This window comes from Choloepus didactylus, chromosome 5, assembly GCF_015220235.1.
Source record: "Choloepus didactylus isolate mChoDid1 chromosome 5, mChoDid1.pri, whole genome shotgun sequence".
NCBI classification, from domain to species: Eukaryota; Metazoa; Chordata; class Mammalia; order Pilosa; family Megalonychidae; genus Choloepus; species Choloepus didactylus.
This window is the reverse complement of record NC_051311.1, coordinates 53,657,808-53,679,137: the sequence shown is the minus strand read 5'-3', so window position 1 is coordinate 53,679,137 and position 21,330 is coordinate 53,657,808. Positions and strand designations below refer to the sequence as shown.

The 21,330-nt window shown below is 39.0% G+C and overlaps 1 protein-coding gene and 1 non-coding gene across 2 annotated transcripts in view; both read right to left on the bottom strand.

Moving 5' to 3' along the window:
• Positions 1-313: 313 nt before the first annotated feature.
• LOC119535663 lies at positions 314-416 on the bottom strand. The gene has a single exon (XR_005217274.1). It is a non-coding gene; the product is annotated as a U6 spliceosomal RNA (small nuclear RNA).
• A 4,661-nt stretch (positions 417-5,077) lies between these two features.
• Positions 5,078-21,330, bottom strand: part of DGKI (diacylglycerol kinase iota) — a 538,644-nt gene continuing 522,391 nt past the window's right edge. The window contains 3 exon segments of the mRNA XM_037836080.1: positions 5,078-7,665; positions 11,614-11,713; positions 13,436-13,472. Coding sequence (XP_037692008.1) covers positions 7,549-7,665; positions 11,614-11,713; positions 13,436-13,472 — 254 coding nt within the window. The 3' untranslated portion in view covers positions 5,078-7,548.

Below are 21,330 nucleotides of genomic sequence, written 5' to 3'. Positions count from 1 at the left end.
ACATAAAACACTCTTTTCTACTTATTCTTTAATCTGTCCATTGATGCCCCTCTTAAAAGATGTGACTGATAATTAAATAATATTTAAGGTCTGTTTGCTCTTTCCACTTCAAGTACAACATAACTTCCTGTAGCTGTATCACACCTCTGTTTATGTGGCCTAAAATAGACTTAGTTTTGCATGCTCACCATACACTTAGAGAAATGGAGTCTGGAATGGCAGCACCATTTTCAACAGTTTTGGTGGAAGCATTCTGAAATAATATCATTTCAATAGTGACTTCCAAGGAGAGAAAATATTACTAAACATTATTTTTAATATGGAATACCTCATGAATTTGTGTGTCATCCTTGTGCAGGGGCCATGCTAATCTTCTCCATATTGCTCCAAATTTAGTATATGTGTGACCAAAGCAAGGCCTTACTAAATATTTTAAATGCTGAGAATCACAAATAAGGCAGAGAAGCCAGAAAGCCACACTCACTGTTAATTTCTTCTCATGAAATCTACCCTGGTGCCCAAAATATTCAAATTTTTTCCTTAAAATATGTCCAAGTTGACACACCTCTGCCTGATAGCAAAAATCCCAAGTTCTTTACTTCATATTCTCTCTAAGTTCTAATCAACTCTTGCTGTGGAATCTTAGGTAAATAAATTTTTTTTAATGGAGCTACTTTTCCAATTGTGGAAATCTGAATGACTGACTTAAAACAACTTTAAAGGCAATATTGGAAAATCATTTAATAAGAAAACATCTATTGTAGACTTGTTAGTCTAGAATTTTTGAAAATATTGGTTTTGGCTGCAGTTCTACCACTTACTATATGAACCTGTACAAGTGAATTCACTATTCAGGAATTCAAGTTACTCGTCTGAAATATATATTTTTTGCATTATCCACCTCACAGGGTTCTACTGATTGAAAACTATAAAAAAATGCATCAAAATGCTAAAGCACTAACTTTTTTAGTTATTGAAATTGTTATTAACAAACACCATAGATTTGAATTGTTGTTTAAGCTATTTTATACTGTAAGATATATGTATGTTTGACTAAAGGGTTGAAAAACAAGATAGTCTCAGTTGTTCCCACTATGAAAGGCTCCCATTTCAAATGTCATTTGGTTGGAAATATTGAAACTTTGTAAGCTGGGGAAAACTGGGATCACCACTGTATAATTTTCAAGGGTAGGCCCTTATAATTATCATGCTGCAAGTAGAAGCCAAGACATTTTCCATGATTGACTTTCATGTGCATTTACTTGATTTCCTAACATCTTTCAGGCAGAATTTTCCACTGTGGTTGTATTTGATTACACTTAATTCTAAGAATATCAAATCACAGCATTTTTTAAATATGATGGACAGAAAGAAAGGTTTCTAATTGGTTGAGAATGTCTAAATGTTCATCAAAAACATAATGTTTCCAGAAGCATTTTGGAGCAAGTTATACTTTTTTTAAGTATGTTTTCTTTAACTTGTTCTTAGATTCCTGCTTAGTTGGTTTCAAGTTTTGAAATAACTAAAGGCCATTATACCCAGTATTTAAAGCCTCTCACTTATAAAGTGATGTTTTAAAGACTAAAAAAAGATTTTCAAGAATGGTCAAATAAAATTCTGCCATTCAACAAAATAATTTTAAAAGAAACTTTTTTAAAAATCACAGAATCTAATTCCAGTCCCCTCAAATTGCACACCCTTAATCACAACAGCCCTTGCAATGACCACGCAGTCTCTGTTTAAATGCTCCCCGTGGCTGAAAGCTTTTAGTGACGTAAGGATGTTCACTCCATTTTACTATGTTTATACTTATCTTCCTTATATTTAGTCAAGTACCACTGCAAATTCTGCTTATTATTCCTAGTTCTGTCCTTGAATCTTAGCCCTCATTTTAGTAGTTTCTAAGTTTTATATTAAAGTCTGATTTGAAATACATTCTTATGAACAGTACCAAGACTCCAATGAAATAGAAATGTAAAGTGTCATTATTTCTTTCCTATTTAATTTGTTTCATAGAAATAAAACATTGCTGGCTAAAGAGTAACTGGCATTAATTGAACCTCTAGTGCATGGCATGTTCCTATTCTGTGCTCCCTTAGGGCCCACAGCATGTATCACATTAGACTTCGTCTTTTCTTCTGGACTGTCATCTCTATGAGATCAAGAGTTGAGTCTGTTGTATTCATTGTTATATTCTCAGTAAAGTGTCTGCATCACAGTGATAAATATTTTTAAAATAAATGATTGAGAATATAAATGCATGATTGATTCATAAAATATTGCATGTATAAATCAGTGCTCGAATACATATATAAATAGACTCTTGTACCTGTCCACCACAAGGATAACATCCAATATTCAAATTTCTGTTGTAAAATCTATCATGCATCAACTGCTGAACAATTATTTTTCTTGGGGGGAGGGCCTTTCTTTTTGGGAATCTCAGTGTCTAGAGAAAACAGGTCATCCAGCGGCACTACTTCTTGCTTAGTTACTATTTTTAGATTTTCCACAAAAAATGTAGGGATACAATCTAAAATCCACAGATAATTAGTAAGATTATAAAATTTATATATTCCAGGGAGTCATTGAGGGGTCATGCCATTTACGTCATTACATATGGAAGAAGAAAGAAGCCATGATCTTGTACCCCATGGTGTGGTTAAGATAGAAATTTGCTCGATCTACCTGTTGAATTACTTCTCCGAATCAGCTTGTCACAGGTATTTAAGATATTTAAGGTCAGTGGACATGTATTTGTCCTTTGGGCAAAATGGATACTTATCCCAGATGCTAACTGCATTTTGATCCATTTTGGGCAGGTTTGTCAGGTGTATGATGAAAATAGTGGCAGAAAGTTCAGGAGCAGGACTGTTGCCATGCTCATAAAATTAAAAGGAGCTAGAGAAGAGTGATGGTTGGGATAGAGAACACAGGTGGCCATGAGGTCAATATGAAAGGCTTGGCAGAAAGAATACTGGGACTTATAATCAACCAGATATGGAATTCAGAGAATGTGAAGAGTTGAGAGATTCACGGGTGGGTCTATTAAGACCTGGGCAGAAGCTATTTTATACAAAATACCGTTAAAGATTAATCAGAAAACTAATTTAATAGATGTTCTACTTTTTTCCTAAAATGAAAATAATCCATTTAAGTAGAGCAATTAGTAGTTTATTTGATGGTTATTATGAACCATTTTAACAAAGACCTCTTTTTTATTTTTAAATAGTATAATTGAATAAAATACCATGCTGTTCTCAGTGATTTCATTAGCTACTCCTACTGGAAGGAAGCCAAAGTGCTCAGACCCCAGACCACATTAAAGTTATTATCCCCTTCTTGGCAGTAGTTTGCCCTAATTAAATATCGTTCACCAATCTACTGACTGTTAGGCTTGTAAACTCAGCCTTGTAAAGTGGTGTAAGCATCACAGAAGAAGAAACTCTCCTTCACTTGAGATCCTAAAAATAGCAGAGACAAGTCTCTGGGCTAAGGTAGATTTCATGCTACATTGATGGCAACATAAAGAATTACAAGACCTCTTGCTCATGGATTTTATGACACAAGCAGTAGTGAACGTCATGTGCACTTGAAGTGCTGTGATGATAGAACCAACCTTAGTAATATTGGAAACAATGAAAAACAAATGAACATTCTCTGTTATTCTGTTATCTTATCTTTGCTTGTTGGGTTAACTACACATATATAGATGATTAGCATGCTTCTGATATGTTTTCTCTTTTTAAAACCTACACAACATGTGTGTATACAAATAAATAAATCTCTCTGTATATACATATATGCTTGCATATGCATGGAGTATTTCTGAAAGACCAAATAAGCAACAGTGTTTATCAGTATTAACAGTGTTTATATCTAGGGAGTGGGACTGAGGACACCAGAACAGTGACGCCTTGACTTTGAATCTGATACTCATCTGTGTTATTATAACTTTTTATAAAAAGCATGTGTTACTCCCACAATTAATAAAAAAACATTTTAAATAAAATTACATGTAAAATAAAATTAAACCTGCTGCCCCACATTTTCTAAGACAGGAATATTATGAGGATTCTAATAAATAAATTTCAGAAATCCTATAGGCAAAGGAACTGTTACCAGGGCCAAATGAAAATTAACTACCTATTAAGTATCTTGCAACACAGAGCTACTGAAGCACTAATGCCAGCCACAATGAAAGTATACGGAGCAATGGGGTATATGAAGCTCTCCATCAGTTGTCACTGATTTCATGGTTGTGTACTTTAGCTAAATTCTTTGATTCAGAAACTACATTGGTTTTAGTTTATCAACTCCATAGAGGTAATCAGAACTCTCCAAGCAAAATTTCCAGCCGTGGTGTTTATTACCTTCTTGGCTTACTAGCCCTCTCTTCTACTCTTTATCAAGTCCTTAAATGTGATAAAGTACAGCTTAACTGGGTTATTTTTCATTAATGTGCAGTACCGGAATACAAGTCTGCAACAGTGCCTAACTTCAAGGTTATATAAGGTTGACTTTTAATATCTCCCCATTTGTTATCCATTGGCTTATCTCGGGGCAGACAGTGCCACAAAATGAAAGGCTCTTTCAAGCTAAACACAGAGGAATGCCAGCTAATTGGCTGATCTGTGCATGACAGTCTCAATAAGTGTTTTAGACAATGATATTTCTATAGCTACATATTTTATGCCTTTTAAATTAAAGTAATGTGAGTCTTCAGACTAGGGTCAGACTGTTTGTCTCTATACTTCCTGATGGTCCATGAAAGGGGAAACATCACACCTAAACGGAGTTGGTGACTTCTGGAGCATAGGCCATTAGCTTGTCCTAAAGCCTGGGACTGTCACACACAGTGATCAATTAAAATAAAGGCTACAGGAGGTAGATTTAATGTCAGAGCCATTAAACGTATGGCTGTTCTGCTCATTTTGGATGCTCTTTCTCTGGAAAGCCCAAGTCCCTGGGGGTGTTTATTTTTTCAAAGAGATATCTGCCTTGGTTTTTTGTCACAAACACTCCTGCCTACCACCCCCCCTCCTCACCCCCCCAATCAAAAACATAGGACCTGAGGACCAAATGCTTTTCTTGTGTGTTTGGTTTGGTTTGGAACAATTTCCAAATGCAACAAGACCCCTACAGTAGTCAGTACCTCATTTGTTTTCATACTAGGGATTTACTTTTGACTCCTATTGGAGCTCTTTGAATTGGCCTATGGCCATTTGTACCTTAAACTTTCTCTGGACTGCTTTCAAGCATTCACAGAGAAATCAGAGATCCTAGTTGGGGAAACTAGAGTCCTTCATCCCAGCAGTGGCAGCTGGGTAACTGGCCGCTTGGCCAAGCATTTGGCTCAATCCAGGAGATGGAAGGCACCATTCAACACCAGATTCTGGTCTGTTTTAAGGATTATATTTCTGTCATCAAAATGTCTTTCTTCTTGACGGTCCCACCAGCTGAAAAACTTCCAGCAGAAGCACAGTGATTAAATTCTTCTGGAGCATATTTTTCCAGCTTCTGGAAATAATCTACTGCAGGCGCTCCTTCTCTTACCATAAAAATACAAAAGATATTTCCAATTCTGAGAGTGATATATGGAAATAGATTACTCACAACCAACCCATTCTCCCACAGCTGGAAATAATGCCCAAAATTTGATTTTGAAATGACTGTGGGGAGACCACGGTAATAAAATCTCCATCGACTGAGAGGCTGTTCTTACATAATATAGTATATCATATCCATACTTTCAAAATGATGATATGTGAACAAATGTGATTCTGAAAAGCAATGTGTCACCACTGGACCTTTAAATTAAATGCAGAGAAATGATCATTTAGGATCACATGCAGAAATACTAAGGAAGCACTTTGCTTGTGTCCAAGAGCAAAACGGAAAGAGGCTAAGGAGTCACCAATTTTAGCCAGAAGCAAACCCCTTGAATACCCACTTTTATTTCTGACTTATATCAAAGTCAAGTAAATATTCTGACAAAAAGTTAGAAGACTTTTTCTCCTGTTATTTTTGCTATCCCTAATAGAGGTACCTGTAAATACCATCTGATCTGTGGCAGAATTACAATTTGCAATTCCACTACCACGTAGACATCTCTGGTCAACTTCCCACAATGGTTTGCACTCAGATTTTTCTGAAGGAGGAAAACAAAGTAAGGAAAGGAAAATAGTAGACTACCCCATGCATCGAAAATGGGGCTACCATGTTATCAGGTCTGACAAGTAGCAGGGTGAGACATCCATCAGAAGGATCCAGGCAGCCTGGAAATCTGGCAGTAGAGCTCATTAAACAAGGTTTTGCCTTTGAGACAAGACTTACTTGGAGTAATGAAAACAAACAAACAAACAAACAAACAAACCAAAAAAACAGAAGGAAAACCTAAACTGGGTTCCCTCTTACTACTGGATCCAAGAGTGTGTATTTATTAGGCCCTGTGCAACATTCTAATGACTGCGTTCTTGCTCAAGTTATGTTACCTAGACATATGTTGCTACTTTTTCTTTTGTTGTTTTATTTTGAATCAGTTATCCTGTGTTCTATTCTCACTCAAAAAGGTTTAGAAGTAACAGCTATTATACTGATACCTTTCCTGTAACCACAGTTTCCACACAAGATTTTCTGCTCTGCAATTTAAACAGAACTTACAAATTGAGTGGTTCTGCAAACTAGCAATGGGCCTTTGTTTAATCTGTTGCTCATCTCTATTGCAGCAAAAGGCAAAGATGGCTACACGTAGGCAGTACTGAGCTGCACAAACAGCCCAAGCTGAACCAGTCTTTCATGGCTATCGGCCACAGCTCAGCAGCCTGGGCCAACCTCTGGGTTACTTTTCTGAGGTACCTCAGAGCACAGACAACTCCCATGCCACCTCACCATACCTCAGAGATACAGCACACACCAGCTGACATTATATATGTGGCACTTTCCAGCTCCTATATAATAAAAAAGGAGGGGAGGGGGCATGCAAAGAGTCACTAAGTAGTGTTGGTGTATTTAGTCTTGGAAATGGAAGTGGTTTCATAGTTATGTTTCTGTAAGACATCCAGGGGTTTTCAAAAGACCTTCAGACAATTTCATGGTCTTCAAAGACTAAATGTAAATAAAGAGAACAGATAATATCATATTTTAAAAATTGATGGGTAGTTACAGTAGAATGGTATGGTACAGGGGAAAGGTGAATTCACAGGGGAACGAGGGAGCAGTGCCATTTATATGAACATCCTTTGAATCTTTAAAATAAATTATACAGGTGAACAGAGAAGTTCATGCTACTTGCTGGAAGCAATAAGGATCAAATTTTGTGGAACTTGAACTCCACAAATCTCCAGGTATCCTGCCTCATTCTCAATGGGCTATCATGTTCTGTGGGATATCTTGGTAGCCCTTAAAAACTGATGGCATGAGCTCAGATAGATTCTTGCAGGAGAGAAACAGCTGGATTCCATCAGCTTCTACCAGTGGAGTTGCCCAATTGCTGGGAGGGCAAAGGTGATTATGCTTGCTCAGATTCTCTTGGCTCATCTACCAGGGTCAAACAGCAGTTTCCAGGTCCTCATGGCCAATGATCTTATAATTCTGACGGCTTTCTAGATAAGCAGCCAAGTCCAGGTCCCCAGCTTGCTGTGCTCTCTCTTGAGGTGTCTTACCCTGTAAGTAGCAGAACAAAGAAAGAAAGACAAACTCTTGAAGTAAGGTCTCAAATATTACTTGCTGATAAGAATCCTTCCATGTTTAGCATTTAGAGTTTACAAGACACTTTCAAATTCATTATCTTATATAATCATCATATTAAACTTGTGAGCTCAGTAAGTTAAAAACAAAGAGATTATCATTTTGATGGGTGGCATTTACGTCTAAGGAAACAGGTTCACAGAGTCTGAGAACACAGGAGAAATAATGACATTGCAAATTCTGGGACCCAAATCCTTCTTTGGAAGAAGTTAGGATACAAATCACCAATTAGAAAATTAGGAAGCAGGGATTTGGATCCCTAATTTATGAATCTTTTTATTATACAAAACTCTGGGAAGCAACAATCAGAAACTAAGGGGAAGGGATGGTCATAAAATACCTAAAGGGTTTCTTTGCTGGTTCAAACTCTGTAGTTAAATTCTCACCAATTTATAACTACCACTTCCCTACAAAATGTTTGTTAATTTCTGATTACAAAGTGATAGATGGTCATTAGAGAAATCTTGGGAAAGTAGAAACACACAAAGAAGAAAATCAGTGTCACCAATAATTCCACTAAACTAAGATAACTACTGCTAACCTTTCATCAAGTAACTATTTTGTCTCTTTCTATACCTCTATACATATTTATTTTTATAACAATAATCTATATTTTTCTTGAATATTACATATCTGTCTTTTCACTTAATATATCATAAACTTTTTTATATCTTTAAATATTCTTTTACATCATTTTAAATGGCCTCAGAATTTCTTACAGCCTACTGTTTTGCATCATTGTTGGACATTAGGTTTTTATAATTTTTCAGTATTATATATAAGGTTATGTGAACATTTGTACATACAGACACACATATTTGTCTATACATTTGATATTTTTAAAATGAGGACAATTAAAAAAGGTCAACAGTAAAGAGAGGGAGGGTTTCCATTCGTTTGAATGCTTATTGGTACTAAATATGCCCAGGCCCTTCTTTCTGATTGTTGCTAAATGTGATAATTTTATCTATTTTAAAAGTTTAAGTTCTAAGAAAAGGGTGCAAGTATAATCATGGTCCTAAAGAAATAGTCCCTAAATAAATACCAATACAAAGGACTTTTAAAAGCATTATCAAAGAATTCTCAGCCTCCATCAATGCTGAGATAAATATTGTCCATCTCAATTAAACCTGACCAAGTAGCCTGAAAGGGCATGTGGGGTTGAGGATAAAAGGGAAGTAATAGTGGCTCTGGACTCTTTTTCTAAAATTTTACTTATTTAGTTAGAATTAAATATTTAACCACTACCTTAAAGTTTTTCTAATTTCTATTTCACTTTTTTACAGTCTTAGTAGATTTTCTTGCTTTTACTTTCTAGTAATAATAATAATATTTGACTTTCTAGTTTCCAAACATTCAGAGAGGTGGACTGGGGCAGGCCTTTGAGTTGATTTTTAAGGAACCATTTCTAATAAGAGCAATTCTCAGGATACTGCTTCACTCCAAAAAATTCCAGGAGAAATTCTGGTCATAATTATCAGATTCAACTTTAACCTCATATCAAATTACAGAATGGTAAAATTAAAAGATCCCTAAAATGGGTGATGCATAGCTATATTTCTTCCTATGAAAAGATCTTTCTAGAACATAATGTTGAGTGAAAAGTTAGATTATACAATTACATGTGTAGTATGACCTCACCTACTTAAAAAAGTTGTGAGAGAGAAAAACAGAAACTCACATGTGAAGAGAGATTAAAAATTTAACAGTGCTTTTGTCTGGGTTATGGGATTTCCAGCAATTTTTGCTTTTTTTGTTTCTTTATATTTTTCTGAGCTAGAGAATTTTATGTAAGACTGCACTATACTTATCATCAAAAAAAAAAAAAAAAAAGTTACTTGCATACTTACATACAACCCAAAAATAGGAAGACATCTCAAAGAACATTTATCAGTAGCAGAGTTCAGGTCTCCTGATCCCTATTGTTTTGTTTGTCCCTGTTTCATGCTGCTCCTCCCCTTTTTGAACCTCAGACCAGCCTCTGGTGTAGTAAATAGGCAGTTGTCTTATCACTGTCTGAGTGTCCCCAGCAAGGCCAACCCTACTCTACAATATGACCTCCACTGATGCCACCTCAAATGGCTGTTTCTCAATCAGGTTACACATTGAAGCATGTGAGTCAAATATCCTCTGACAGACAAGAACATCACAGTGAGTAATTATCTGCCATATAGAATGGTATACCCAATGAACAAGTTAGTCCCATGACAGAGTAATTAGAAACCGGGACACAGGTTCTGTGTGTTTGATAGGCCTAGGGAGGAATTGAGGTAGTTGGAGAAAAATGGATGCTGATGGGTAGCAAGAGAAGTAGAGAATAATGCAATGCAACTGACTCAGAAAGGAAAGATGGCTCCACACAGGAGATAGTTATTTCTCAATGTGCCTTGTGTGAGGAAATCCCAGGGTAAATACTGCCCCTAGGCAGATTCTCATCACTTAAATAAAAGACTTATGGAGCTTAAGTCATTTAGCTAGCCCTTTAAAACATTTATGTAGGTTCCATGGCTATGTTCATTGGCCCACCACTTAGGTTACTCACTTAGGTACCTGTTTAATGAAATCCTCGTCTATACATCAAAATTCTTCTCTGCAACCGTCCATAGCTAAGTGGTTTGTCCTCTCTTGGAGTCTATCCAGCATGCTTAATAACTCCCACTTATCAAGATCCTCTAAGGGGCTGATCTTCTGTATCAAATCCTCTCTTACTTGCTGCAGTTCTAGGTCAATTTCACTCAGCTATAGCTAGCTCCTCCTCCAGCTTTCAACTCTTTTCTCTTGGGTGCTCTCTGTAAATTGGAACAACACAGTGTGCAGCCTGATCTCAGAGCTCCTAAACAGATTTCCTTCTGATGCTTCATCTCTACCTGTTGGGATTTTCTGATAGATTAGAACATATGTCACACTACCAATTTCTGTCCTCAATTCCCTCTTACTAAAACACTGACACACTTGGAATCCAGATAGACATAACTTATTCTGCAGGGGAACCAACCACATTTCAAGGTACAATGCAACTGGTTTTCACTATGAGATAATACAATCAACTATACAAAGTACAAGAGAAAACCATCTTTATTACTCTGTTGTCACAGTTCTTCCTGCTGAGGCAGTGGGATGATCTGTCACCAAATGAGAACAACTGATTTGCTGAACCAACACATGGCTGGCATCAAAAGAGCTGAATTTAGATTTGGGCTCAGCTCTTGAAACAAAGGCATATTTAACTTTCTTTTGGTCTCAGTTCCCATCTATACTGGAGGTTTATAATTCCCACTCTGTCCATGTCTGGGGTTAATTTGTGCAAAAACAGAAGAAAACAAATGCCAAGAAAGTTTTGAGAATAAAGAACTAATATAAATACACCATGTCTAAGATGGTAACATCTCAAGGCCAGGGCCCACTTATGGGGCCACATATATCACAGAATTAAGGCTACACTGGAGTAAGTAGTGGAAGGGGAAACTCCAAAAGGGCTCCCAAAGCTGAAGGGGGTACCCGAAAGGAGCTTCATAGCCAGGCAATGTTTTCTGAACTTGGTCCTGAACTCCTCCTAGGACTTTGGACCTCACCTCCCCACAACTTGACTCTGGCAGTCATCAGGGGAACAACCCCCAAAATCCCAAGGCCAGCACGTTCAGAGGTTCAGAGAGTCCCATAGGCAAGCAAACACCCTCCCTTTGTGCTTTTATATTTAAACTGCAGTTTCACTAAATGAAGGACTTTATTTTTTCCTCCTTTTTTCAAAGCCCCAGGCACTTCCATAAACACAGAAAGGATGCTTTTGCTATGGGCACCAGCGAAGGCAGTGGTTCTGGCGATCTTGTCCAGTGGGAGGATGTTTTCACTCACTCATCAAGTTACCTTGGAGTCCGTCTTTCTCAGAGATGCTCCTGCATCCACCAGAAGCTGGCACACAGCCCGGTTCCGCTGGCTGGCAGCCTTGTGCAGTGCGGTCTCACCCCTAAATCAAAGATGAAATGGGAAGCCAGCCATAAAGGGGTTTGGAGAAGGGGTGGGACCAGAGGGGGCAGGGAGGATGGCGAGGGTATGCAGGCTGCCTTACTATGATGGTCTTTGCTTTCCAACCTTTTTTTCTATCAGTGGCTGACACCATGGCTGCAAGGTACATTCTGGTGAGGTGTTGAGGGTTGTCTAAAATTCCTTGGGTTAGTCATCAACTAACTATGAGGTCCAGGCTCTTTTCTAAACAGTGTTGGTTAACTGCGCTTAATGAACTTTTTAAACTACTGTTTGATTTAGGTAATACTCAAGAGCACTGTTTAATGGACTGACATAGGTAGATGTGTATGAGCACTACTTAGCAATTCTCTCTGTATATATATTTGGGCAGAGCATAAAGGGCACAGGTGAAGTACCCAGTGAGCAGGAATGGAGAACCAACAGCCCTTCAGAAACATTACCACTGTGCTTTGTTAGACCACCACATTTTCACAGCTGTACCTGGCCTTTGGGGGAATATCTCCTGGGAACCCAACTTCACAAAGCCAGGCCAACACCCACTCTGCCCTTTCAGACTCCACATGAACGGCAGATTGAAGGGGATGGGGGAAGCTACAGAGGATATCAGGAGGCACAGGAAGACTCTGGAAGAATCATGGAGTCAGAGCTCTTTCCAGGAGGCAGCAAGCCTGGGGCCACAGATCCCATCACTCAGGGAGGATGGGGACTCAGGAGAGTGGCCTTTTCCCCTCCTCAGACAGCAGTATAGGAAAGAGGATCTTTCCATTCTGAGTACAAAAGTGAAAAGACTCTTAATACCAAAGTGTTTCATGGAAAATCAAACGTAGTTCTTAAAAAGACAACCTGGGGTAAGTGATTATACCAGCCATGACCTTGCCAAAGAATATGCTGGTATATGGACCAGCTCTACACAGGAACGGACAGTTTCTTCCAGGTCTAGTGACTCATTACTATACTTCTTCCCACTGATCCATAGTTCTATTCTTTTTTACTTTTCCTCATCCCCCACCTACTTAGTCACCACCCCCACTCCCAACCTGCCCCTATGCTGTTACAGAATTTCTTTAAGTTCTACAGTGGCTCCCATATGGTTTTCAGGGTTAGTTATTTAGCCTTTCTTCACTCCTGGTTGGGGAGTGGTAGCTACTTTGCTTCCCTAAGTAAGCATCCCAAAGCTGATGACTTTCTCACCCAAGTTTCTTCATCTGAACCACAGAACACAGGCAATGATTGGAGTGACTATGTTCTCAGTTCTCCAGTGGTGGTACATAATTTGTTCTATTCTGGATACATTGGAGAGAAGTTGTTTCATTGCATACAATGGATGCCTTAGGGCATTAAGGGTTAATCCTCTCACAAAACTCCAGTTGAGAAAGAGTAAATGTGATCAGTACTTAAAAATATGTATTTATATAGACTTCTCAGTAATTCAAAATGCAACTGAACAGAAGTAGCTTGACATAGGAAACTCTTAATGAATAGCAATAACTCTGCATGCAATCATTGCGACATTTGTCACCAGTTTTCATTGTGTAGTTTTGGATTTATGAGATTAGCCCTGCACAGTTCTAAATGCAGTTAAAAGTGGAGTTTTAGTCACTGTCATTAAAATCACCTATTATATACCCTATAGACTATATTCTTCTCTTACATATGTTCTGAAGAAAATAATCTAGACCACATAATGAAAGGTAACACTCACGTTTCACTGTCTTCCATATCCAATAACTCAGAGGGTCCTAAATAAGAAAACAAAATATCCATCAAAAGTTCAAAAACTAACCATTAAGAGAAAATTTATAGTCACATAATTAAAATGCCCTGGAAAGCTGAATCTAAAAAGTCATTTTGTGATAGGGGTAATATAGTCAAAAAATGGAGAGAATGGAAAAAAAAATCCTGACTCCTCTAACTCCCTCTCACCAGTCTCCCAATTGCCAGAAGCCAATACGTACAGAATGGGAGATACAAAAGTATGATATGGTCTCTGCCCTTAAGAAGCTTTCAATCAAATTGAAGAAAAAAATTAACTAGAATAAAATAACTGAATGGTAATTAAGTGTCTGGAAAGGGGCCATCTTTGTTGCCTAGTACAATCTGGTCATCTTTAAGGATTGTTTTTCATTCTCCAGCTACAAGGTTGATCATATAATTTATTATACAAATCAGGACTATATCAGGCAAGTGGGGATATATGGTTACCTTATCATGATATTTGTCAAACCAAATTTAATCACTGGCTGATTTGACTCCCTCCTCAACTACATTCTAGTAAACTATTTGAGGTTTTGGGTTGTGCCTTTTCCACCACTGTTTCCTTTCTACACACCTGGCAGAGAGCCTGGTGCAAAGCAGATACATAAATAGTTGGTTGAATGAATGAATAAATGTGCTTAAAAGTGATAAACATGGTTCTACATATTGAATATTTTATCACAGAAGGACAATAATGGCTTTCTTATCTTCAAAAATATGATCCTAATAATTTTCTCTCTCTGTTGGTGGATATCATTATTACTGAAAATTTACTTAATTTGCAGGGGAAGAAGAGGTCAGCACTTTCTCACCATGAGGTTATTGACCAATGAGAAGATAACTGAGAAGTTATGGAACTTTCACATTCCTCCTGGTCATCAAAGAGCCAAATCCTCCATCCATCATAGAGGTAGGTTGATTTTTCTCTTGCAAAGTCTCTCCTATTTGTCTCTCCTACTTGCCCTATACGACAAACAGACCTCCTAACAGGACTATGCCTGGAATATAATTAGCATGCAGAATCTGTTACTGAGAAAAATAAAATATCTTACATCGTCTGGAGTTGTGGATTTCCAATTCATCATATTTACTGCTTGTTCCACGGTATTTAAACACTGGATTTTATGGACTTTAGATGGAACTGCACTTACTAAATTTGCTTCCAAGGTTTCATTGTTTCACATAAACTAAACTGGTAACTGCATAACCACCCAAACATTTCTCAGGCTTTTCCAGTTCTGAGAACTTGTTCCCTCCACTCTCTCTATCCAGAACAGCCTTCCCTTTTCTAGTCAAATAGCTAAATCTTACACGTCTTTAAAGCCTAGTCTGGGATAAGGACCTCTAAAAAGACCACCTTGGACTGAAGAAATCTGTCTCTTCCCTGAACTCCAGTAACACTCACTTGGTTTTATCCTTGTACTATGAATTTGCTTTTCAAATGTATGCTTTGTGTTCTTAAATAAATTGTTCAAAATTCCTTGAGTGTAATAATAGTCTTATATATTTTTGTATCCCCCTAGCATCTACCCTATATTAAGGATTCAATAAAGATTTAACTCATTCATTTTTGTACCCGAGTCCTATGACTCTATGGTGACAAGCAATAATTCCCCCAAAGCAGCATGATACACTCTTTATGAGTGAGGTTCTGGAGCTATACTGCCTTCATTCAAAATTCCACCTCTACCACTTACTAGATCCTGGGCAAATTCATTGAGTCTTTTAGTCCCTTGGTTGTTGCTATGTAAAATCATGATTAGTAACAGTGCTTAATTCATAGGGATGGTGTGAGGTTTCCTCACAACATTAATACATGTCATGAGCTTAAAACAGTGCCTGGCACACCACACGCACCATTTAAATTTGGATATTATTAAGTATCCTATTTTCCGGCACCATACATCAAGTTACACTGTCAAGATACTGGAACATCAGTGAAAGGGGATGTGAAAGGGTCACTTCACTCCCACTTACATTTGGAGCCACTTGCTGAATCAAATTATGTCCTGAGAACCAAGTACTCCAGGCCCATTCAATTACTGACAGGGCATCCTCAACAAAACCAGGAGCAAGAAGGCTTATGGTGCCCAGTGGTCCTTTTAAAGAGCTCCTGTCACCCTCAGCTAACCTTTTAAGACATTCATCTTGAAAGGAATTCCATAAACACCAGCAGCCCAACCTCACTCGTAGTTCTGTTCACATCACTACTGCTAATTGCCCAAATATTTAGGCAGGCAGGGGCCTTGCCTCTTTTCCTCTTTTATTCATCATTGTCATTCAGCACTCTAAGAGCTATACCTTCTAGGGTCCAAGGCTCCATGCAAGTGAGGGGATGCTGAAGCATTTTAATCTGTGCTAAAATAACAATAGATGTCAATCTGAAGGTTGGGGCAAGGAAGAGATAGGATCTTACTCCTCACAATTTCAAACCAGAATCACTGTAAATACAGCAAACCCATAATTATTGCAGAACTGATTATCCAATTTGTGAATCAAGCATGCCTGTAGCTGCTTATTTTCTCTCTTCTCTCCCTTTAATCCTCTGCAGCACTGACAGAGTTGAGAGAAACAGACACAGATACTAAAACAAGATACTTCTGCTATTAATGAGTATCTGTAGAAATTCTAGTTAAAGGTTTTGGGAACAGCTCTGGAACCACAGATTTAATATAGCCCAACTCTCCCTGTCCTCCCATCAACACACATAATCACAAAATAGCAGAATATTTTGAACACTGGCAGGCCGACATCTAATGAAGAAGAGGAACAGATGTAGCCAGCTAATTAGAGATGTGAGTGCAGAGCTATTTTTAATAGCATGGTACATTTTTCTAATCATTTTTTTCAGCCTGCTTTAAAATAACTGTTTTACAGAATGCCAGCAAAAAGGGGGTTGCAGAGGGGAAGGAAACAAGAAGAGTGGGGGCTAGGTGCAACCTGAGACAAGGTTGTAGTTTCCCTCTTTATTTGTACTGCACTGACCTACTGGAATAATACTCTCTTCATCTGCAAATTACTTTACAAGATCCAGTAGGTGGGTATGAGAATCCCTGAGTTTGAGCATACAGGAAGAGATGGATTGAGGTTAGTGACCCTGTGCTGTTCAGTAGTGTTGGTATAAGATTTAGAGGAGGGATGGTCAGAGAAAGAAAAATAATCAACAAAGGCCACAAAAATCCTCCAAAAAGAAAAGTATAAAAAATAGCATCTATGATTTTTGGAACATTCATTTGAGTACCCCTAATGAGAGAAAAAGAATAAGAGAGAAAAATCAAGATGATGGAATTCCTTCAGTAATATCAATGGTAGACATTTTGGGATTTGGTTTATTTGACATATATATATATTCCAACTATGGATCCCATGCCATTGGCCCTAAGGAAGTTGAAGGAATGCCATTAAATTGTCAGCAGAGACCTCACTCATGCCCTGAATATAAGAGGTCTTGAGTCTCTTTTCATCCCAGAGTTTCTTGAAGTGTCCACACTCCATCCACAGCTGACGTGCACCAGAAAACAACTGTTAAACCTCTATTAAAGGAACATCAGTGCAAATAACTTCATGAAATTTTCAAGAGAAAACAATGTTCTTCCCAGTTCTATACTAGTTGTCATTGGAACTCTGTATATGACACATACCAAACTACCGTGCATTGTAGTTATTTATCCTTGTTTCGTTTCCCTTTTCGGGTATTAGGAATATGAAGGACAGAGACCATACACATATGAGTTTTCCCAAGTTACTTAAACTCACTATGCTTCCTTTTTCACCACCTGTCAAATTGAGATAATATCATAACTTATTTTGTAAGGTTGCTGCAAGAATTAACTGCATTAATACATATAAAACATTTAGAATAATGAAGGTTTGCAGTGCTTATTAACATAACATTTTTTTCTCAAAAGTGCCTGGGACAGAATTAGAATTTTTTAATGAATGAATGAATTAAAGACACTGAAAAATCAAATTGAACTCCCAGCCAGTATTATGTTTATTCCTCAGAGAAAGATTCATAATTGAAATACAGGGACAGAAAGTTGTGCTATATGGGAAATGGTCTGAAAATTAAGGGAAAAAAAAAACCAGATTAAGGAGATTTATATACATTAGTATTCAAGGGAAGTTTAGGAAGTATGAAAGGGAGCAAAACTTCACAAATCTTCCACGATGAGAAACTGAACAGCGTGGAAGGACTCAAGCCTTCCAAATTGCAAGTTTGCTGCCCAGGGCCCATTCCACAGACTCTTCTGGTGTATTCCCCAGTTCTTGCTGATAAAAACTCATCATCAATACTGTATCTGTAATATTTATTATGTGTCTTTTGTAACATCCTTTAATTTGCTTCCCACACCAATGCATCCAAATCCCCTTTGCTATTCCTTCCACCTCTCCATGGCCTTTCTCATTTCCCATTAGTCTCCCTGACGCTGCCGGCAGACCATTCCAAATCCCCCTCTGCCACAGGACAAAAGCTGCACAGATGTGGGGAGAGCTGGCACTGCGAATGCTAACAGCACTGTCATCCTGTCCCAGCGGGAAGGTGGTCATTTCTCTTGGGACAAGAGGCAGAAAAAGAGGGAAGACAAAATAACCCCATTGAAAGCAAAAAGGAAATGCATGAGTGAGATTTCTATCAGGGAAAACAGTAGGGGGCAAGGCGGTGGGGGTAGAGAGAATAAAAACAAAAGAGCAAAATGTGAAGGGTGGTAAAAAAATAAAACAAAACAAAAGTCTCTCAGAGGGGTAAAACTAGGGAGGAAGGAGAGGGTAAAAAATATGGTTGAAAGGAGTTGAAAAGCAGGAACCTCTGGGGGGGTCTCGGTGGGCTCCCTCTGTGCCTCAGGCTCTCAGCCCCCTCTATGTGGGATTGTTAGCGTGCTTCCTCTTCAATTCTCTTTTCAACCCTCCAAATGCCCAAATTCCAGTTTTTCATAAAAGAAAGCAGCAGGTTGTGTATATGAGAGAAGACGTCCAAAAGAAGATGCAGGACAAAAAAACTCAAGCCTCCTGTGGCTTTTTCAGAACATACTACAAATCCCATGCCCCCAACCTGACCAGCCTGAATATAAAAGAGCCCTTAGAAAAGCAATAAATTGCTGAACATTGCATCGGTCCAGAAGCACTAATCACTCATGACTCCTGTCCAGAGACTGCCCTCTAGACTGTGCTCACCATATATACCCAACGAAGAAGAAGACATGGCACAAGGGAAAGAGGGGCTCCAAGGAGTAAGGATGCAGTAAACAAACAAAGTGTCAACTCAGGATAAAGTAATTTAAGCACCTTTGAAAGAGCCCAGTGATTTCTCAGAACTGTTTTCCTTAAGGGCACCCTCACAGTCACGTCTTGGAACCGCCTTGTGGAGTTATGTCACACGAAGACATGGGAAAGACTTGAGCCAAATTCTTAAAGAAAGCAAAACCTTCAGGAGATTTGCAGTATTTGCTGATTAAGTGATGTGTCTCTCTTGATCTTTAGCACAGTGCAAACATTTCAGTTAATCATTTTTTCATTTACATGGATTCAAACCAATCAGACCCACTGCAAAACTGACACTCATTTATAAATGCAGTGCCATAGACTGGCATCCAGCCCTAAATCCCAGCCTCACTGAGGCCTTCTGGAAAAGGCTATTTTCATTGTCAGGACAGAGGAATTTCAGAGTTAACATCATTTGAGGTTCAGGAGACAGCAACCATTTCACTCAATAGAGATCACATTAAGAAGGTGCTTACTGAAAAGAGAAAGGATAATGGTTTTGGTGTTAATTGTCCTGACTTCAAGAACACTATTATTTAAAGAGGTTTCTATAATTTAAAAGAGATGAATGGTTCTGCAAAGATAGTTTCCAATTCCAAAATGTGCAGGTTAATACAAACTGTATAAGCAACTAAAGGACTTTAAAAAAAAAAAAAAGAAATCAGGGGGTTGAACTGAAGTGTTTAGTTAGTTTTTCTAGAACCTGGTGAATTTAGCTATGCCAAAAGATTTTACATCCATAGTCCTGAATAAGCAGAAATAATGTTTAAAATGCAATTGATGATGAGGCGGGGCAAGATGGCAGACTGGTGAGCTGTATGTTTTAGTTACTCCTCCAGGAAAGTAGGTAGAAAGCCAGGAACTGCGTGGCCTGGACACCACAGAGCAATCTGTCTTTGGGCATACTTCATACAACACTCATGAAAATGTCGAACTGCTGAGATCAGCGAAATCTGTAAGTTTTTGCGGCCAGGGGACCCGCGCCCCTCCCTGCCAGGCTCAGTCCCGTGGGAGGAGGGGCTGTCAGCTCCGGGAAGGAGAAGGGAGAACTGCAGTGGCAGCCCTTATCGGAAACTCATTCTACTGATCCAAACTCCAACCATAGATAGACTGAGACCAGACACCAGAGAATCTGAGAGCAGCCAGCCCAGCAGAGAGGAGACAGGCATAGAAAGAAAAAAACAACACGAAAAACTCCAAAATAAAAGCAGAGGATTTTTGGAGTTCTGGTGAACACAGAAAGGGGAAGGGCGGAGCTCAGGCCCTAAGGCACATATGCAAATCCCGAAGAAAAGCTGATCTCTCTGCCCTATGGACCTTTCCTTAATGGCCCTGGTTGCTTTGTCTCTTCGCATTTCAATAACACATTAGATCTCTGAGGAGGGCCCTTTTTTTTTTTTTTTTTTTAATCCTTTTTTCTTTTTCTAAAACAATTACTCTAAGAAACCCAATACAGAAAGCTTCAAAGACTTTCAATTTGGGCACGTCAAGTCAAGAGCAGAACTAAGAGAGCTCTGAGACAAAAGGCAATAATTCAGTGGCTGAGAAAATTCACTAAACACCACAACTTCCCAAGAAAAGGGGGGTGTCCGCTCACAGCCACCATCCTGGTGGACAGGAAACACTCCTGCCCATCGCCAGCCCCATAGCCCAGAGCTGCCCAGACAACCCAGTGTGACGGAAGTGCTTCAAATAACAGGCACACACCACAAAACTGGCGTGGACATTAGCCTTCCCTGCAACCTCAGTGATTGTCCCAGAGTTGGGAAGGTGGAGCAGTGTGAATTAACAAAGCCCCATTCAGCCATCATTTGAGCAGACTGGGAGCCTCCCTACACAGCCCAGCAGCCCAGAACTGCCCTGGGGGGACGGCACACACCTGTGACATAGCACAGTCATCCCTCAACAGAGGACCCGGGGTGCATAGCCTGGAAGAGTGGCCCCACTTGCAAGTCTCAGGAGCCATACGCCAATACCAAGGACTTGTGGGTCAGTGGCAGAGACAAACTGTGGCAGGACTGAACTGAAGGATTAGACCTATTGCAGCCAGCTTTAAAACTCTAGGATCACCAGGGAGATTTGATTGTTCGGGCCACCCCCCCCTCCCCGACTGCCCAGAAACACGCCCCCACATACAGGGCAGGCAACACCAATTACACACGCAAGCTTGGTACACCAATTGGGCCCCACAAGACTCACTCCCCCACTCACCAAAAAGGCTAAGCAGGGGAGAACTGGCTTGTGGAGAACAGGTGGCTCGCGGACGCCACCTGCTGGTTAGTTAGAGAAAGTGTACTCCACGAAGCTGTAGATCTGATAAATTAGAGATAAGGACTTCAATAGGTCTACAAACCCTAAAAGAACCCTATCAAGTTCAGCAAATGCCACGAGTCCAAAAACAACAGAAAATTATAAAGCATATGAAAAAACCAGACGATATGGATAACCCAAGCCCAAGCACCCAAATCAAAAGACCAGAAGAGACACAGCACCTAGAGCAGCTACTCAAAGAACTAAAGATGAACAATGAGACCATAGTATGGGATATAAAGGAAATCAAGAAGACTCTAGAAGAGCATA